This window comes from Tachysurus fulvidraco, chromosome 13 (genome assembly GCF_022655615.1).
Source record: "Tachysurus fulvidraco isolate hzauxx_2018 chromosome 13, HZAU_PFXX_2.0, whole genome shotgun sequence".
Classification (NCBI taxonomy): domain Eukaryota; kingdom Metazoa; phylum Chordata; class Actinopteri; order Siluriformes; family Bagridae; genus Tachysurus; species Tachysurus fulvidraco.
The window spans coordinates 5,299,840-5,320,246 of NC_062530.1; the positions used below are offsets into that span (position 1 = coordinate 5,299,840).

The 20,407-nt window shown below is 40.3% G+C and overlaps 2 protein-coding genes across 4 annotated transcripts in view; one reads left to right on the forward strand and one right to left on the reverse strand.

Annotated features, from left to right (window-relative positions):
- abcc8b (ATP-binding cassette, sub-family C (CFTR/MRP), member 8b) overlaps window positions 1-7,966 on the forward strand; it is a 34,669-nt gene extending 26,703 nt beyond the window's left edge. The window contains exons 31-41 of the mRNA XM_047822430.1: window positions 134-226; window positions 323-425; window positions 1,900-2,013; window positions 2,107-2,227; window positions 3,690-3,820; window positions 3,926-4,004; window positions 4,097-4,205; window positions 4,360-4,463; window positions 5,931-6,064; window positions 6,151-6,213; window positions 7,642-7,966. Of these exons, the coding sequence (XP_047678386.1) occupies window positions 134-226; window positions 323-425; window positions 1,900-2,013; window positions 2,107-2,227; window positions 3,690-3,820; window positions 3,926-4,004; window positions 4,097-4,205; window positions 4,360-4,463; window positions 5,931-6,064; window positions 6,151-6,213; window positions 7,642-7,779 (1,189 nt within the window). The 3' untranslated portion in view covers window positions 7,780-7,966. The remainder of the gene's footprint in view (window positions 1-133; window positions 227-322; window positions 426-1,899; window positions 2,014-2,106; window positions 2,228-3,689; window positions 3,821-3,925; window positions 4,005-4,096; window positions 4,206-4,359; window positions 4,464-5,930; window positions 6,065-6,150; window positions 6,214-7,641) is intronic.
- Window positions 7,967-8,098: 132 nt separating this feature from the next.
- Window positions 8,099-20,407, reverse strand: part of mob2b (MOB kinase activator 2b) — a 44,990-nt gene continuing 32,681 nt past the window's right edge. For all 3 annotated transcript variants that reach the window (XM_027179090.2, XM_027179014.2, XM_027178933.2), the window contains exons 2-5: window positions 13,564-13,724; window positions 12,541-12,634; window positions 10,673-10,797; window positions 8,099-9,673 (exon numbers count right to left, since the gene is read on the reverse strand). In XM_027179090.2, the coding sequence (XP_027034891.1) occupies window positions 9,402-9,673; window positions 10,673-10,797; window positions 12,541-12,634; window positions 13,564-13,724 (652 nt within the window). In that variant the 3' untranslated portion in view covers window positions 8,099-9,401. The remainder of the gene's footprint in view (window positions 9,674-10,672; window positions 10,798-12,540; window positions 12,635-13,563; window positions 13,725-20,407) is intronic.

A 20,407-nucleotide genomic window follows, 5' to 3' on the forward strand; every position in this document is an offset into this window, starting at 1 on the left:
GTGTGTGTGTGAGAGAGAGAGAGATTGTGTGTGTGAGAGAGAGATTGTGTGTGTGTGTGTGTGTGTGTGTGTGTGTGTGTGTGTGTGTGTGTGTGTGTGATTGTGATTGTGATTGTGTGTTTTTTATATGTAGGGATCTGCAGCAGTTAGAGGACAGCACCCAGATCCCCCTGCTATCCCATTACTCGGTGACTATAGAGGGTCTCACCACCATCAGAGCCTTTAGGTACACTACACACACTTAAAACTGAAGTGTTATCTAGACTACTTTCATTATTAAATAATTTTCCTAGACGATGATTTGATTTCTGTTTGGTTGCAGACACGAGCAAAAATTTAAGAAGAAATTTTTGGAGTACTCGGATGCCAATAACATCGCCTCGCTCTTCCTCACAGCAGCCAATCGCTGGCTCGAAGTTCGCATGGTAAAATCAATCCATCGATGAACATGTTAACAAATAGATAAATAATCACAATAATGCCATAAGTGCCAAGTGATGTACAGTAGATCATGACCCCTTACACTCAGTAATGTTTTGGACGTACCACACCAATCGAGCCGACCGAGTGCCGTAGTATGATGTATGCCAGGATGTACAGTAATGTGCAAAAGTTTTAGGCAGGTGTGAAAAGTGAGCAAACAAAAGAAAAATCTAAATCAAATCAATATTTGGTGTTACTATTTTTTTGCCTTCAAACCAGCATGAAGCGATGGCATGACCCCCACAGAGCCCTGATCTCAACATCATCCAGTGTGTCTGGGATTACATGAAGAGACAGAAGGATGTGAGAAAGCCGACATCCACAGAAGATCTGTGTTTAGTTCTCCAAGATGTTCGGAACGACCTACCGGCCGAGTTCCTTCAAAAACCGTGTGCGAGTGTACCTAGAAGTATTGCTGCTGTTTTGAAGGCAAAGGGCGGTCACACCAAATATTGATTAGATTTAGATTTCTCTTTTGTTCGTTCGCTGCATTTTGTTCATTTCTGAAAAGAAATGTTTAACACTTCCATTTTCGAAAGCATTCTTTGTTTACGCCATTTTTTCACACCTGCCTAAAACTTTTGCACAGTACTGTATATAGATCATTTCATTTTATTTCTTTCATTTTGGTCGATCCTCCTTAGCTACTGTAAATGTCTATCAAACAATAATTTCTGAGGCTGGGATTCAGTGCTTCTTCTATTGCTTTGTTACATGGCAGCTTTATACAGTACATTCAGTGGATAGATCTTGTTGATCTATGGCAAATGTTGGCTCTCGTACAGTATGTGGCCTGCCGGTCAACATGAATTTTTTTATTTTCCAACTAATTCTTTTGTCACTTCAAAGCAAGAGTCGAGTCAAGAAGCTTTTATTGTCATTTCAACCATCGTGAAATGAAACAGCGAGTCTCAAGGACTACGGTGCTACATACTGTAAAACAACACCGAACTAAGGATTTCGCTAAAGTGAGCTAAAGTGCACCTAGCGCAGACAGACTATACAAAACACTTAAGGACAAATACGGAAAATAACGCCGAACAGTGTGCATTCCGTATATTGTACAGTACATCGTGCAAAAGATAGAGGATTATAAACAAAGAGGGTTCTTGTAAACATAAATACACTTATATTATAGCAGCGATTGGATATTGGATATTGAAATGCCAGTGTGCACATTGTGCCTGCGTACAAACTGGACGGTTTATAAATGTTTGCACCGGTGTCTTACACCGATTTACTAAATCATCTTCCTGCATCTACGACAAGGTTAAATCTGCCACAAGGATAATGCTTGGGTGTAAATTCAATCTTTAGAACAAACAGAACAAAAAAACTTGCCTGACTCATAACATACAAAGCCGAGACCTTTCTCACTGCGTAACTGTAATAACAGATTTAATCTTGACTCATCAGGAGTACATCGGGGCCTTTGTGGTGCTGATAGCAGCTGTGGCGTCCATCAGCAGCGCTCTGTACAGTGAGCTCTCAGCTGGACTAGTAGGTCTGGGCCTCACATACGCTCTCATGGTAAAGCTTCCTGTCCATCACACACATTAAACAAGACTCTCACGTTTATGTGTTTGCACATTCTGAAACATAGTTGTGTGCCTGATATCTCAGGTGTCGAACTACCTGAACTGGATGGTGCGTAACCTGGCTGATATGGAGGTGCAGCTTGGGTGTGTGAAGAGAATCAGCAGTCTGCTCAACACGGAGCCTGAGAACTACACCGGAGAAATGAGTGTGTGGATGAGAACCGATGAGTGTATGAGTATCGATCGTGTAAATTATCTCTCAGTTCAAGATCATGTAGCAAAGCTCCTGTTGGCTGAGCTCAACTGTTCCTGGATGGTAACCACCAGGACTCTGACTGCCATATACTTTTAATGTGTTTTGAGCGATGTAGATAGTCAAATGTTGCCTGTCTGGTAACAATTGAAATGAATGAACGAATGAACTAAAAAAACATTTAGGGAATTAAAGAAGACATTTTTAGAAACAATGGTTTTGATGGAAGATATATATAGTGCTTTGCATAACTATTCGCCTTCTTGAACTTTTCCCACATTTTCTGAATAGAAGTGAATCAGATTTGGCTGAATTAGCCAGCGGAGCTTTCAGAGGCTAATAGAGACTTCATTCACAGGATTGGTTGAATGTCAGTGGTTTTTACTCCGTTGCAGAATCTTTGAAGAAGATATTTGAATAAAGCTGTTATATGAAAACAGAAAGAAAGAAAGATTTATAAACCACAGCTGCTGAATACTTAGTACACTTAATCTAAGCCACGATCTAGAAATCTAATTTATGCACTCACTCACTCACTTTCTACTGCTTATCCGAACTACCTCGGGTCACGGGGAGCCTGTGCCTATCTCAGGCGTCATCAGGCATCGAGGCAGGATACACCCTGGACGGAGTGCCAACCCATCGCAGGGCACACACACACACACACAACTCATTCACTCACGCAATCACACACTACAGACAATTTTCCAGAGATGCCAATCAACCTACCATGCATGTCTTTGGACCGGGGGAGGAAACCGGAGTACCCAGAGGAAACCCCCGAGGCACGAGGAGAACATGCAAACTCCACACACACAAGGCGGATTCGGAAATCGAACCCTCAACCCAGGAGGTGTGAGGCAAACGTGCTAACCACTAAGCCACCATGCCCCCTGAAATCTAATTTATTTAAATATAATTTATTTAGTTTTAGCTTAGTCATTATTGCATTATTGCAAAAGTTTTAATAGCTTAGATAGATTTGATAGATTATATCATATAGTATGATAAATCTCCAGGAACTAACCTAGACTCTACTGATTAGATTAGATTAGATTAGATTAGATTATAGGGCAGTGGTGGCTCATGTGGTTAAGGCTCTGGGTTGTTTCTCAGAAGATCAGTGTTCAAACCCCCGGCACTGCCAAGCTTCCACTGCTGGGCCCTTAAAAAAAGCCCTTAACCCTTTGGGCTCCAGTGATGCTGTATCATGTCTGACCTCCAAAGTTGTTATATGTGAAGAAAAAAAAATTACTGTAACGTATATGTGACAAAATAAAGTTTTATATCCTATGATATGCGCACATAATATAATGTTTGTCATTTAATTTGCTTACTCAAATCCTAATTGATGTAGCTCATTTGGAGCAATTCACAAAGAACTTGCTGATTAGTTGTTTGGTTTGTTATTCCAGCTCCAGCCCAGGTTCCAGCAGGTTGGCCTAAATACGGCGAGATCCAAATCAAGAATTTGAGCGTGAGATACGACAGCAGCCTAAAACCCGTCCTGAAGCGTGTCAATGTTCACATCAAACCTGGACAGAAGGCAACATCATTAAAACTCACACACAGCATTACTTGCTTTCTGACTCTCTCTGAGACATTCCTACTAGTTATGTAGTCATACATGTCTGTATTTATATCCGTACAGGTGGGTATATGTGGGCGAACAGGAAGTGGAAAGTCTTCCTTCTCCTTGGCTCTCTTCCGAATGGTAGACACATGCGAGGGTACGTTTTCTTTTCTTTTCTTTTTTTTTTGTTCTTCTCAGTATTACAAAGGAATCTTCTAGGCTTGGTCACTTTCTGTTCTTGTCTTCAAGGTCGAATTATTATTGACGGGATTGACATTGCTAAACTGCCACTTCAAACCCTGCGCTCCAAATTTTCTATCATTCTTCAGGACCCCATTTTATTCAGTGGAACAATTCGGTAAGTCTTATTGATCTTAGCGTGTAACCGTGTCGGTGAATACCGGTATCTTTTTGTTTTTTTTGTTGTATCAGAGCTAGACGATATATTACTTGAATTATTCGTGAATGAATGTTGTTTTACCGATTGATCGTTTTTTTGGAATTTGTTGAAGATTCAATCTGGATCCAGAGAGAAAAGCCACTGACCGGATGCTGTGGGAAGCTCTGGATATCGCCCAGCTCACTCCAGTGGTGGAAGCTTTACCTGGAGGACTAGGTGAGAGCTTGAGGACTTCTTGTACTTTGCCTCCAGGATCTTAGCGCTCTCGGCGGGCAAAAAAACTTATCTGTTAAATCGAAGAATGAAGCATTAGAATGAAGATGAACATTTTTTATAGTTACATGACAACATTTTAAATCGATTGTTTACTATAATTTGCACAATTTCATTTTTATATTTATACCTTTTTCAGGAATTTATTTGTGTTATCGATCTTTTAGTATTATTCTACATTCATAAAGACAGTTGTTTAGTGGTTAACACGTTCGCCTCACACCTTCAGGGTTGGGGGTTCGATTCCCACCTCCGCCTTGTGTGTGTGGAGTTTGCATGTTCTCCCCGTGCCTCGGGGGTTTCCTCCGGGTACTCCGGTTTCCTCCCCCGGTCCAAAGACATGCATGGTAGGTTGATTGGCATCTCTGGAAAATTGTCCGTAGTGTGTGAGTGTGTGAGTGAATGAGTGTGTGTGTGCCCTGCAATGGGTTGGCACTCCGTCCAGGTGTATCCTGCCTTGATGCTCGATGACACCTGAGATACGCACAGGCTCCCCGTGACCCGAGAAGTTTGGATAAGCGGTAGAAAATGAATGAATAAACGATGAATAATCTAATCTTTATATCTCAAATTACAAATTAATTCTAATTCTGGGGACAATGGGAGCTCACATGGTTAAGGCTCTGGGTTGTTGATTGGAGATCAGTGTTCAAGCCCTAGCAGTGTTGTAACTGTTGGGCCCTTGAGCAAGGCCCTTAATCCTCTCTGCTCCAGGGACGCTGTATCGTGTCTGACCGTGTGCTCTGACCCCAACCTCCAAAGTTGGGATATATAAAGAAAGCATTTCACCATGATGTAATGTCTATGTGACAAAATAAAAGGTTTCTATTCTATTCTATTCTATTCTATTCTATTCTATTCTATTCTATATTCTGCTGTCGATTAGGAATCTGCTCATATATGGGATTGATTTTAATTATCCCTCAGTTCAAGATCTTGTAGCAAAGCTCCTGTTGGCTGAGGTCAACTGTTCCTGGATGGTAACCACCAGGACTCTGACTGTCATATACTTTTAATGTGTTTTGATCGATGTAGATAGTCAAATGTTGCCTGTCTGGTAACAATTAAAACAAACGAATGAATGAATCAACTAGAAAACATTTCGGGAATTAAAGAAAACATTTAGAAATTCTAAACGAGTGTTTTTTTTTCATTCATTTTTTGTAGTCATGATTGTATTAAGGGATTCGGTTTCTTACTCAATACTGTAGAGAGCATATTTTTCAGCATATTTATGTAAATCAAGAATCTTATCTCAGAGTAAAATCCATTATCTATAAGTTAATAACAGGATTTCTTTTTTTTTCTTTCATGTTTCAACCCTGAGCCTGTGTTTTGTGACTAAATCTCAGTATTTTTAGCCACTAAAGAGAACCTCATGTAACCTAATGAAGGTTGTCCACGTTTTAGATGCCATGGTGACGGAGGGAGGAGAAAACTTCAGCCAGGGACAGCGGCAGCTCTTCTGCCTGGCTCGAGCGTTTGTGAGGAAGAGCAGCATCCTCATCATGGATGAAGCCACAGCGTCTATCGATATGGCCACTGTGAGAAAGCATATATACAATACATATCTCACAACACGGTGAACATAAAACACTCTAAACATCCACACCCTTCTGCTTCTGAATAGGAGAGCATTCTACAAAAAGTCGTTATGACCGCTTTTGCAGATCGGACGGTTGTAAACATTGCTGTAAGTATCTACAAAAACATCAGCTTAAAAGTCCTCATTCGATACCCCCAAACACCGAGGTATTAATACTGCCAAAGTATTAATCCGAAAATCGATCAGTCAATGGATGAATGAATTAAGAAACATTTTTAAGAATCAAAAAAAAAAAAAAAAAAAGAAAATAATTTGTCATTCTAAGAGTCATTCCAACAAGATTCGAAGAATTTTACAAACTAAAAATTGTCCAAGAATCTGTTGAAAAATCCGAGGATTCAAAAATCGATCTCACAGCTGAAAGTCGGTCCAAGAATCACTCCAGGAAACATAGAATCGATCTCAAACGACTCCTTTTATGAATCGATTCAAAAATCTAAGAATCCTTTAAGGAAAGAATCTGTTGAAGAATCAAAGAATGAAATAGAGCTAAGAATCATTATAACAATCCACCAATGTATCAGTAAGAAACAATCTGTTTGAGAATCTAAGAATCAGTCAAGGTAATAAATCAAAGAATCAGTCACTCCAAGAATCATTTAAGGTTATAAACTACTGAAGAATTGGATTGTTAATTTAAAAAATCACTGGAGGAAAAAAAAAGAAAAAAAAAAAACATGTATTGAACAATCTAAGAAGCAATAAAGTATTATATATATATATATATATATATGTATATAGTAATACGTACGTACTACTCACACATCAGTAACCGCCACTGATTCAACTATCACCCGACACTGACTCTTTTATTCATGCAGATTTACAGAATGTAATTTCATGCAAAACATATATATACAGTACAGACCAAAAGTTTGGACACACCTTCTCATTCAAAGAGTTTTCTTTATTTTTATGACTATGAAAATTGTAGATTCACACTGAAGGCATCAAAACTAAACAAAAAAGTGTGAAACAACTGAAAATATGTCATATTCTAGGTTCTTCAAAGTAGCCACCTTTTGCTTTGATTACTGCTTTGCACACTCTTGGCATTCTCTTGATGAGCTTCAAGAGGTCGTCACCTGAAATGGTCTTCCAACAGTCTTGAAGGTGTTCCCAGAGATGCTTAGCACTTGTTGGCCCTTTTGCCTTCACTCTACAGTCCAGCTCACCCCAAACCGTCTCGATTGGGTTCAGGTCCGGTGACTGTGGAGGCCAGGTCATCTGGTGCAGCACCCCATCACTCTCCTTCATGGTCAAATAGCCCTTACACAGTCTGGAGGAGTGTTTGGGGTCATTGTCCTGTTGAAAAGGTGGTGTGTCCAAACTTTTGGTCTGTACTATATATATGTGTGTGTGTGTGTGTGTGTGTGTGTGTGTGTGTGTGTGTGTGTGTGTGTGTGCATATAAAATGTTAGTTTATGTACCAGACCAAAGAAGATTCTAATAGATTTATGGCTTTCTGGATTTATGCGTGTTGATTTATGTAATATATTATGCATCAAACTGCAGCATCGTGTGCACACCATCCTGGGCTCAGACGTGGTCATCGTGATGAAGCGTGGAGCCATTCTGGAATACGACAGACCCAACATCCTGCTGGAACAGAAAGACAGCATCTTCTATTCTTTCGTCAGAGCAGACAAGTGACTACGGGATAAAAGGATGATTATGAGATTTATTATAAGCTTTATATAATTTGGATAATGTATAATCACTGAAAAATAATATAAACCTTCCCACAACAACAACAACAATAAAAATAGTGTCTTACTTTTCCTACTCTTTAATCATTACTCCTCTGTTAATGTCGGTACAAATCGTTGGTAGAAATGATGCAAACGACACGAGAATTAGTGACATTTTAAATATTTTATTAGGGTATAATTTGCAGAGCTTAAAATATTAAATCGCTTTTAACTTAAGTATTATTAAAATACATAAAAATGAAAGCCGGATCTGGGTCCTGAAAAAAAAAAAAAAAAAAAAAAAAAAAAAAAGCCAAAACCTAAACCAAATAGGGTGGAAAAAAAAGATAAATAAATTAAAAACGAAAAACATCCAACCCTCTAAATGAGAGAAGCTCAACCTAAGAGAACTCTCTAAACAGTGATGAAGGGAGGACTTTAAAATATCTTTTCTCTATCTTTTATGTTTACATACACCTTTTTTTTCCCTTTCATTCTCTCTCTCTCACTCACTCCGGATATTTTTTTCCCCAACAGTTAAATACATAAAGACTAATTATACATTCTTTTGCCACTTCTCCTTTTTTTCAAAGTGTCCTTGCAAAGTGAGCCTGGTGCGAAGCCTCGATCCTGAAACGATTCTGACCCAATTGTTCCCTTAGCAGTTTCTTTTTTTTTTCCCTCTTTTTTTAATATTTGTTTTCTTAATTAAACATGAAGGGGAATTGTGATGTAACTTGTACCTTTTATATAGGATATGGAACAAAGGTAGCAGACAAAATGTCTTTGTCATTGTGCTGTGTAATGGAAAAGCACCACAAAGCGAGGCCTTCGGACCGGTGCTGCTTCCTAGATGGATCCGATATGGCCGCCTGTCTGCGGATCGCTCCGGTGCTGGAGAAGCACTGACGAGGGCATACGGTCTGACTAGATTATCTAAAGTACTAAAAAAAAAAAAAAAGAAAAGGTGCAGCCACTGTGTAAGACCCTGGATTAAAGAGCAACTTGTGTGGAAAGTAGTCAGACTTATTATGGGGTAAACAGTCTGGTCCTGAAGGTCTGAATTTCACACTCGCTGTTGTGCCTCCAAAGTAAAAAAAAAAAAAAACAAAAACCAAAAAACCCTTATATGATTAAGAAGACTCTGTAGACGACCAGGACTACAGTTCAGTCTTCTTAAACTGTACAGAAAAGCGGTGCCACTCCTATCTTCCTCATCTTTCTTGTTGTTCTAACATGGATGGATAGAAGGCGCTAACGTCAGGAAGAAGAGACGAACCGAACCTATTGTCCCGTATTCCAAACCCACCCGGATTAGCACATGGGCATAAGAAAACCAAACAAACTATAAACAAAACAAAAGGAAGAAGGTGAAGGTGTCAATGCTTCCTGGTTAAAGGGCTCGCAGAACAGTACAGCCTCTGGAAGAGGAAGGGGGGGTCTGGGAGTGTGCTGCTGCCCGCAGGCCAGGCTGACCCTTCCTGACCGGGTTGTAAAAAAGAGAGCTAAGTTTGTGGGAGGTGAAAGGGCGTGTCCTTCGGTCCTCCCATGAGCAGAGGGATGGAAAGGAGACGAGTGTGAGCCTCATCTCTCCGTCACGTGGTTCTGTGGAGGAGGGGGCAAGGGCGTACACAGGGCCTCGGTCAGGTCGTCCATTATGGACGTCTCCTTGGGGTCCATCAGGTTGAATTCCCGTATAAAGACGATGAAGTGCGTGTAGAGCGTGTTTAAGTGTCCGTGCAGCTCCATGGCCACTGTCTCCTTGTAGTGAGACCAGAAGATGTGTGCCAGCACGTGGAAAAGGTAGCGGCAGATCTTCTTCACCAACGAATCGAAGGCGTTGGGGAACTCTTTGCCTGGAGAGAGAGAGAGAGAGAGCGCAAGAGAGAGAGAGAGAGACAGTGTGTGTGTGAGAGAGAGAGAGAATGAGAGAGTGCGAGAGAGAGAGAGAGTGCGAGAGAGAGTGTGTGAGAGCAAGAGTGAGAGAGAATGAGAGAGAGACAGAGGACCTGTAAATTTCCAAAATAAGAACCAACAGTAACTCTGAGGTTTAGATCTAATAATAACCGGAATGACACCAAAACAGACTTTAACCTGCTTAGATTAGCATTTTGTTTGTTTTTGGCCATTTTTTTAATCTTTCTGAATAAAATGCATCAATACCACGTTTACTCTCGCACTGTAGTTACACAAATGTCAAAACGTGACCAAAAAAAACTTCACACGATCATTCCTTTGCTCAACAATAAAGCAATAATTTTTCAACAAACCTTTCGGTCTAATTCTCTCCTCCATCAGAGAAACATTTTATTCATTACAAAATCAAAATACTAGATTTGGGCTTTTATCTAGATTTTATTGATAATTCATAATTCGTTAGCCTCATTTGTCGTGTCTAGCCGTTAGCGTGGCTTCGATCCGACAGGAAGTGATCATGACTACGCCCTGCGCCCTTTATAAAAACAGCTCTGAAGTGTCCACATTACTGACCGCTCCAAAGCGCTGACCATTGAGACTCCTTCCATTTCACTATACAACACTTAATCAAGATCCGATTCTAGCCTAAGACTATGAAGCATCTGCTGTATAAATGAGTGGTTACTAAAGATACGATAATGTGTGTACATGAACAACTTTCTGTTTTAGAAAAAAAAATCTGTAGATTTCAAGCAATGAATGATGATTTGTATCACTTTAATGTACCCGAGTGTGGTCATGTGATCCGCCTGCCGAAATACATAAGATAAATTCCATATTTGCATCCATGAATGGCCAATAATGTAGTTTACTGGGATTGGGTTAGAAAATCAGTGTCTCTGTGGCACCACTAGGTGGCAGTAGATGATCACACTCACCATACTTTGTGGGAAAGATGTCCTCGTCTGTGACGAGCTTCTGGACCGAGCTCATGACGAAGTCTACGTACTGTGGCGCCGTGCATTTTGTCTTCTTTCCTTTCTCGTCATACCAGTAGTACGTCCTGAGAGAGAGAGAGAGAGAGAGAGAGAGAGAGAGAGAGAGAGAGAGAGAGAGAGAAGAGATGGAGAGGAGAGAGAGAAGAGATGTATCTATAGAGAGATATATAGGCTATTCTCGTCTACGCTCCTCTCTCTCTATCTCCCCTCTCCTTTCGTCTTCTAGCTCTCCCTCTACTTCTTTCTCTCTTCCCCTCCTCTCTATTTGCTCTCTCTTCCCTCCCGCTTTCCTCTCCCGGCCCCTCGTCTCGGTGACGTCTATCGCGTCGTCTCGTCTCTCTCGCCCTCGCTTTCTCTCTCTCTCCCCTCCCTCTCTCTCTCTCTTCTCTCTCCTCCCTCCCTCTCTCTCTCTCCTCTCTTTCTCTCTCTCTCTCTCCTCTCTTCTCTCTCCTCCCCTTCACCATCTCTCTCTTTCCTCTCTCTCTCTCTCTCTCTCTCTAGCTCTCTCTCTTTCCTCTCCTCTTCTTTTCCCTTCTCCCTTTTGTTTGATATTTTCATAACACAGGATTTTCTGAAGACTTCAGATGCGAACCCTGCAAATCATCTAAAGTTACAGGGAAACACATTTTTTTATCCGACAAGATACAAATTGCCCCGTGTGTCATTAACTGAAGCGTGCAGCTGACCATCTGTGCATGAAGCTGTACGTGCATTTGATCGGCGTCCACTTTTGTTCTTTGGGGTTTATCTCCTGGCAGGTGACCCACTTACACAGCAGCTGCAGGGTTTTTGGGCGTCACCTTCCTGCTAACAGAAAGCCTTCTGTGCGCACATCCTGGCTGAGGAAGAGGACTGGCTGGCTTTCAGCCAAATGAGCACTTGTGTACTTCTGGTCTTTTTAATCAATGACCCTTGACCTTGGCTACAGAAATGTTGAGCTGTACGTGTTTGTGCTTCAGTGTCTTTGCATTAAAACAGTTGGGAACTTGTGTTGTTGTTGTCTGTAGAGATCGTGCTAGCGCTCTTCTCTGTTCTGATGATGACTGGATGACGCATGGGACAGTCAGAGAGTACAGAGCTGGTGTTTAAATCTAAACTGAATCGTTTAGGATAACGTACGGTTCACCACAGCACGCGGTAACTCGGCAACTCCATCGGTTCTCAGACAGACAGACGGACGGATGCATTTATTTGACATTATATTTATATTGCAGCAAAGTCAAATCCTTTCTTCACATACTGTATCCCAACTTTGGAGACAGGAGTCAGAGCACAGGGTCAGACATGGTACAGCATCCCTGGAGCAGAGAAAGTTAAGGGCCTTGCTAAGGGGCCCGACAGTGGTAGCTTGGCAGCGCTTGGGCTTGAACCTGGATCTGCCGATCAACATCCCAGAACCTTAACCGCTGACTTCATGTACTACAGTTAAAATCTTCTCTACATTCGATTTTCTTAAAATACAGATGTGAAACTTAATCACTTGCTCATCTGTCCATACTTTTTGAGTCATAAATGCTTTACACTTTTTTCTTAACTCCTACGATAACTCCTTTTTCGTGTGCTCGGTGCTTTGGTCACGTTAATCTCCCCGTATCATCTTTAATCGGTAACGTCAAAACACAACACATTTACACGCTGCCTTTCCAGAGACGAAGCTGACTGAAGGGGCAAAGGGTGTCCTCGGAGACGAGGTCATGACCTCGAGCAGTCACCTGTTCATAGAGCGAGTGTTGAGTTGCCAGAGTGGCTGCAGGATCAATAAGTGATGGTGAAGTGAGAGTGAATAATGCAGGAGGGAGCATTCTTACGTGTTGCAGGCTGACATGACAGGGCACGTGTCTCCTGTGCAGAACTCGGACACCGTGCTGTACTGCAGGTTGATCAGATTGAAGAACGTCGTGGCTGTGGAGGAGAAAAGGAAGCTCGTGAATTGCTTTGGATTTTAAAATGACGTGTGTAAATTTTTTAATTATTTATTTTTTAGCAGTTTATGGTTAAGGGCTTAAACTTACAACCTACTGATCAGTAGCTGAATGATCGTCATAAGGTTTCATATAATGCCTTGTGTAACAGCAATTTTCTGAAGTCTTACAGCCTTATAATAAACAAACAAACAAACAAACAAAAAATATCTACAGATACAAACTCCATACACTTTCGGACACATCTGCCTCTGGTGCTAACTATAGTCATATTAAAAGTTTAAAGAAAACCACTGAAAAGAATTCCAGGATAATTACCACCATTTAGCAGCATCACACTATAAACCACCCAGTGGGCAAGTGGGCATGGACTAACTGCCTCGATTAACCATAAAAGGCTCTGATAGTCACACATTGTGTTGATCTTGGGGGGAAAAAAAAAAAAGAATAACATTCAGTTTCCCAAAAATAAGCCCCTGCTTCATGGCTTCATGGCTTTAATGAAAGATCTGCCAGAGAGATAGAAGTCACAGGAAACGCTAACAATGGTCTATGTTCTTTGGAATGGTGTTGGAATGTTAATCGGAGTTCAGTCTTTTGACAACTTGCATACATTACATAAGCCTGCAATAACGTGCTGCTTTTTTTCCTGGGATGGATAGACATCCGACAAATAAAGGGTGTTTCTAAAATATCTGCTAATGCTAGACATAACAAGTCAACCAGTCGACTTTCCTGTGGTTTTGGCTCCACAACTGGTCATTATTCATCCCTGTAAGCATTCCTATTTGGGATTTATTTGGAACAGAAACACGCACGGTTAAACCTGGCTCCGTAGTATCAAAAGCATCTAGGAGCGTCTGCCCCGAGAGACAAAGACGGCAAGGAAATAGAACTTAATACGCTTACTGTTACTGGCGAGCCATTCGTTCAGGTCGATCTCGGGTGGCAGCACCACCAGCTCCTTCAGGTCGAAGTCGACGACCCTTACTTTGGTGTAGTCTGGTTCTACGTACGGCTTCTTCTCCTCTGTGGGTGGCTTCTTTCCATTTGGCTTCGTCTTAGACTTCCTGTAAAGACAGGCAGATAGATCAGTAGTGTCCCTACGAGCAAGGTCACTTTGCCGTACTTTCTTTTTTTTTTTTTGGTTGTGTCTTTCCATTGTACTTTTTATTTTTTTGTCTTTGCATTTCATTTGATTTCATGTTAAAAGTCTTATTAATGGTTTTTATTAATATTTTTCTCTCCATTTTGGCCTTTCGTCCACACCGAGACGGCGTTTTAAATCAATGAAAACGTAGCTGTTGGAAGACGCTCTCCAAAGCAGGTATAAATTTGAAAACGCCGTCTTCGTGTCTTAGACCATGGACCATGAAGACGGAGGCTTTTGAATACTATGAAAGCAAATAAACGCCTAGCGGAAATGACGCAGGTCGAAGCTTTACTCATGCGCAGTAGGGAGATGTAAGCATTTTCTTACATTTCAGTGTGGACGCGGAGTGCTTTTGGACGTAAACTCCGTTTTCAAATGTATCCCGATTAGTGTGGACATGGCCTAAGAGAGAAGTATCCATGGCAACAAGTTTCCTTTTCCATCAATAGTCTCCTGTACCCCAAATTTGCCCTATTTCTGGGGCAGGATTTCTGTAGTTATACAAAATTTTTTTTTACAAATCACACAAATATTTTATGGATACTTTAGGAAACAGAAGAAAGTTCATTAGAAAATATCAAGAGCAGATGCAGGGACAGGTGGGATTGGTCAGAAATTGGGTGAACGTGGGCGCATTTGGGGTGTGAGCTGAATAAAAAAAATCAAAAACACACAAAATAAACCTAGTTCCGTGAACATATCTGCCTGATACTGTTTCAGATTCGGCACCTATCTATATTTGTGTACAACGATTAGCTTCTTAACAAGGAGAAAACGAGAAACAAGAGACGTGGCTAAGGCCAAGATCTACATTAGATTTGGTGTCCTGTCCTTGTAGGCTAATTTTTATTTTATTTTAAATGAAATAATGCTGGTGATGAAAATTAGGGGCAGTCTAACTCTACAAATTGGATTACTTAGTTTAAAAACATATCTTTTCTTGTTCCAATACATTATCATTTCCCAAAATGATCTTGTTTTAGAGGATTTTCCAGATTTGCACAAACTCCCAGTAGCCAAATGACCTACGCAGACTGAGCGATATGGGTACTTGCTAACACTCTTAACCTCGGCTTGTAATTAACCGATGAGGTCCCCAGACACGCCGGCTTTTCCTGCCTGAGCTATTTTTAGCGCTGGAAGGTCATATTACAAGCAGACCTCCACCCAACTCCCTCCACCACACCCAATGTCGAATATCAAACTCTTCCCTTAAGCCCCTCACAGAAGTGGAGGCCATAAAGGGGGTCGTCGGTTTCAGGGGGGCTTGTGGCGTCAACCCTACGTCATGGTACAATCCGTCAAAGCCACAGACAAGCAGATTGTGTGGAACAGAAGCGGGTACTGTGCCATTTACCTCATTCCCTCTTTTTACACATTTGTGGTTGCACAATTTCTTTTCGTCAGAGAATCGGGCTTAAGGGTTTGAATTACTACATTTCTAGGTTTATTGTGCAACATAAAAATAACACTGTCGCAATTAAACACAAGGAATATATCAAGGAACGCCGATATATCTAGCGTACAGCAGCCCGTAACTGTTCTGAAAGTGTTTGGAAAGTATTTCATAGCAAATTCTCTGATAGATCCAAATTTTCTCTAAAAGTGATGCTACAGTGTACTTCCAGACATTAACAGTCTTCTCTTATAAATGTACCAACGAATCTGAGGTAAAAGTTGATGTTCCTCCTGTTCTGAATCGCTAGCATGACATACACCACATTGTTTACTGGTTCTCAACTGGCAGGCAGGTTAACATTCGATGGTAAGTGTAATTAAAGTGTAACTCTAGTCAATTAACAGTATGTCACAATCACTGATGCTTTTGTTTGGTTTGCACGGTCACGACACCTTTATCTTGCCCATATGAAAAGATTATAATGGCTAGGTGCTTGTTGGCTAAACCGTGTTCACGTTTCTAAGTTGTAAAAAAAAAAAAAAAGCTCACTTTAACCTTGACAATAGTGAATTTGACAGAAAAAAAAATAAAATCAAACATTCAGACAGATTAAACATTATATTCTATGTGTTTTGAGTATTTACAAAATGTATGTGTCAAAATTTTCTTGAGCCAAGCTCCAAAACGTGCATCGTTCAATATACCGGATTGGTGGAAGTTAACGTACGGGCTATGAGGGGTTCTAGTACTGGATTAGTAGCCAATTGTGGTAAAGAGAATTAGATTCAAACTAGAATTTCCAATATAGCCATGCTGCTTCAAAACAGCACATTTGGAGTATTAGGTTTATAGTAGGGGATATGGTACCTTAGTGGTTAAGGTGATGGACTACTGATTAGATGGTTGTGAGTTCGAATCCCAGATCAACCAAGCTGCCAAAGCTGAGCCTTTGTGCAGGACCCTTAACCCTCAATTACACCGTTGTATAAAACGAGATCAAAACGTATGCGAAACGCCAGAAATGTAAATAGTCAAATTAATATTCCGAACTGAAGATAGAAAAGTTTTTCCTGTCTGTTTATAAGAGAAGGAACCAGACTATAAACTATACATAGAATTGCATTAAAGGAGCTCTAAACTCTTTAGACTACTTCTTCTCGGCAATAAACTCCAAACTTAATGACACTTACACCCAAATTGTGGTTTTGACACCTTTACAATTCTGTTTCTGCACACAAATAAGTCATTACTGTGGTCAATTACGTACTGAGACGGGTGAGTTTACCAATAAAGCCAATTTCTCTAGAAAGCAATTTGAGAAGCGTCACTGTTGACAGGCTATCGTTGTAACAGCATCTGTCACGATTACTTCTGTGCTCTTGTCTAGCTCAACTAAAGAGCGTTTCACTGATTCAATGACCCTTTTAGTGCGAAAGAGAAAAACTTGATTTTCTGCCATATTGGCCTCAAGTCGCTGGCTTCTATATTGCGATTGATTGGCCAATAACAGCAGAGCTACTGTATAAAACTGTGTATGTGTGTGCAGGCAGTGTGCCCCATGCTCTTTAAGCAGCTGTTCCCATGTTATCCTGCTTGGCCTCTGGTCTACACATACAGCATGGCCTTGTTGTTTTTAGGCTGTATGGGCTGCCTCTCACTCACACACACACACACACACACACGCACACACACACACACACACACACACACACACACACACACACACACACACACACACACACACACACACACACACACACACACACACACACACACACACGCCTAAGGCACAAGAGCCTCTTTTCCACCCTGGGTACTAACCACCCGCTGTCCACAAGCGACCCAAACACCATCTGCACAAACTGAAGAGAGCTAAGAATTCGCAGTTTGCTAAATTCTCCTTTGCTGCTAAAACAGTACAAGCAAATATTCAGCATTCCCAATTTCCTTGGTTGGCCTTGATTATAGGATTAAACACTGAAAATTGTGCTTAGTTTTGAGTAAATACAGTATAATTCTAGTTTTTTAACAGTTTTTTCATAGTAGTATCTCAACACATCTCAGGAAAATTCCTGATATTCCGCATAGTTTAAATCGGTAACATGGTTTAAATTAGTATGTGTACATTTTAAAACGTGACTGGAGTTAGCATCCAGTGCTAAGCGCAAATAACAATGTAAATGTAGTCTTGAACAGTTTTTTCTTAGTGGTTTCTGAACACGTCTGAGGGACATTTTTTGGTATTCTGGATCGTTTGTATGAGTAATACAATTTAAATGACCTTGTGTACAGTTTAAACCTGGAGTTGGATTAGCATTCGATGCAAATAAGTGTAAACAGTTTACTAACAGTACAAATAGTCTATAAGTCTTATTATAAAGTCATTAACATTTTTTGTTGTTTCTCAACACAACTGGTGGAAATGTAGATAGAGTTGGATTAGCATTAGGTGCTGTGTCATCGACGGTCTTTCCCTTTTTTTTTTTGCTTTATACAAACATAAGAGGAAAAAAGCTTATGTTCCTGATGTTTTGAAGCAAAAGCACAAATAAAAACCGGACAGTTAATGAAACAGTAATTACAGTACAAGTCTAGTCATGAAAAGTTTTTCATATTTTCTTAACTCGTCTGAAGCTGATATTGATATTGCTGTATTTTGTTTATAGTTATAAAATGTGGTGTTTGTTAGCATTCTATGCTACATGTAAATTTAGTGGAATTCTAGTCAGTAATGGTGTTTTCTTCATGATTTTTTACATTGTGAGAAATGAAAAGAGAAAATACTAAACCTAAAATACTAACAATATAGAATCATAAATCTAGAAACTGTCATCTTTATAACATAATTACCATGATATGTTTTTTTTTTTTGAAGTTGAAGTTATTGACATTTTACTACTTCAGATGTATACGTTTTCTGTCTTAACCCCACTCACAAACTACTTTCTTGCAGACCACCAGCCACTTAGTCTCATGTGGTCTCAACAACAGTCTTGGTTTTGTTTCACTTGCTTATTTAGATGTAAATAGATGGCAGACCCCAGATCTCAGTAGAGTTACAATCCAACATAGCTACAAATTACAAGACATTTTAACAGAAAATCACCTCCTCCTTCATTAAAGAATTATTCGTTTTAGAAAAGGTTGTGTGAGGACAAGAGGGACGAGCAGCTTAGCAGAAGCTGACTTTAATTTACAGAATCTGTCTTTTTTAAGGGTTGTTTTTTTTGGCCTTCATGAAGGATCACTCTGTTCAAAAACAAAGCTGCTACCCCCTACGGTGCATTTTTGTGCTTGTTGCTCTCCCTTTTCTGCTCATTCAGACAAACAGTTTCTGGTTCCTGGAAAAAATGTAGCACTCAAGCCAAGAACAGGCCACTGATCCTGGTCTTTAGAAAAAGAAAAAGAAACAAAACAAAACCAAAATAAAAAAATCCCAAGCCAAGCCTGGAAAAGCACAGAGTTTTAGCCTGTCGGCTAAGAGTGTCGTTTTTCAAGCTTTGCATTGTTATCTTGGACGATGAAACAATCAGAATCAGAAGCCAGCAGAACTTTAGAACAAAAGTCAAGGACAAGCTTTTGATCCATTAGACAGGAAAAATAAAAAAGAAGGTTGCAAGATCCACCATGTAAATGCAAGAAAACCACACTGGATTTGAAGAGGAGGTTCACAGTGAACTAAAGCAAACTATGCCCCAAATTCTAAGTGTTTGGAGGAAGAAGCAGGTGACGGATGAAGGCACGTCTTGTAGGTCACTAAAGGGAAAAATGCTGCTCCGTGCCAAGCACATGGGCCTGCTGGAAAACATGAGGACTGCAAAGGACAGACTCTTTCAGATGGGTGTACAAGGTAGAGACAAACAAATTACACAACCTAGTCCAAAAAAACATTTGCCAACTAGACAGCCAGTGCACAAACCCAAAAATGGAAAACAACTTGAAACAGGATCACTTACTCATTCAGGGGTGGTTGAGGGATTTTGGGACTCCTACCACTACTTTCTAGGAAACACCATCATTATAAACATATATGTTTTCCTGTACTCATCTGATGCAAAGTGACTTCAGAACAGCCTACACGATCGAGGGTTGCTACAAGCTTCTTTGTATAGTTAACCCTCACACAGTACCCACTAGGAAAGGGGGGGGGGGGGGTTGCTTGACTGGGTCTTTAGATTGTTAAGAAAAGTTACTAAACTACTAAAAAGGACTCCACTTGGAAAATTCTTTCAAGACTGGAAAAAGGGGTGCTTGAGGGATTTTAGATTTTTAAGGCACTAAGGGGATAAAGATGTTCTACCTGTAATTACCTCAGAAAAAGAAACACTTTGGTGTAAGCGTTCAAGAGTTTCCCCAAGTGAACCTGCCAAATTAGTGCCAGCATACTGTTAAGCAATGAAAGGTAAAGGGATTTCTTTACTCGAGGCAGTCCAACAGTGTTCCTTTGGCAGTCCTGGGACATAAACTCTCAAGTTTGTATTCCTTAATGGATTATCTGATGTTGTATTATCCATCATTTATTATGAACTAAAAAAAAAAAAAAAGAATGGGAATCAGGATGATCATGCAATTTGTTCATTAACTACAAAGCAGTTAACCAGTTAACCGCTATTAACAAATCTATTCATGCTTCATCGCACTACTCGATGGAACCCTTCTTTTTCTTTCTCAGTAAATGCCCTTCAGTATGAATTTGGGTAAGAAGAAAGCACAAGATATTTTAGTAAAGCTCATGCATGAATAACTTGACTGGTACAAGAGATATCTATAGCACAGAGAAGAAGTTACATCCAAATAGAGAAGAACTGCTTGCTAAATATCATAACCTAGTTCGTGTACGGCCTCGCCGCTTCCCGGTGTTCGCACTATGCTGTGCAAAAGTTGCCTGCATTCCTGCGAGATTAAGAATGGCTTTTGCAGGCACGTTCGGTCCTGTGCCTTCACCATCGTAGGAGCTCCCGACTCATTTCCTATGCTTTAGGGTGGAACTTCAAAGCTTAACAGAAAAAAAACAAAAAAAGAAACAAAAACGGAGACTTGTGGAGATAAGACTTAATGTTGATTCATATCTTCAGCAAGACTCAAGTAGCTTCAAAAAAAAAAAAAAAAAAAAAAAAAAAAACGGCTCTTGGATTTTTGTTAGCCTACAAGGTCAAAGGAACCACTCAGATATTCACGTAGCAGATTCAGGAAATTGGTAA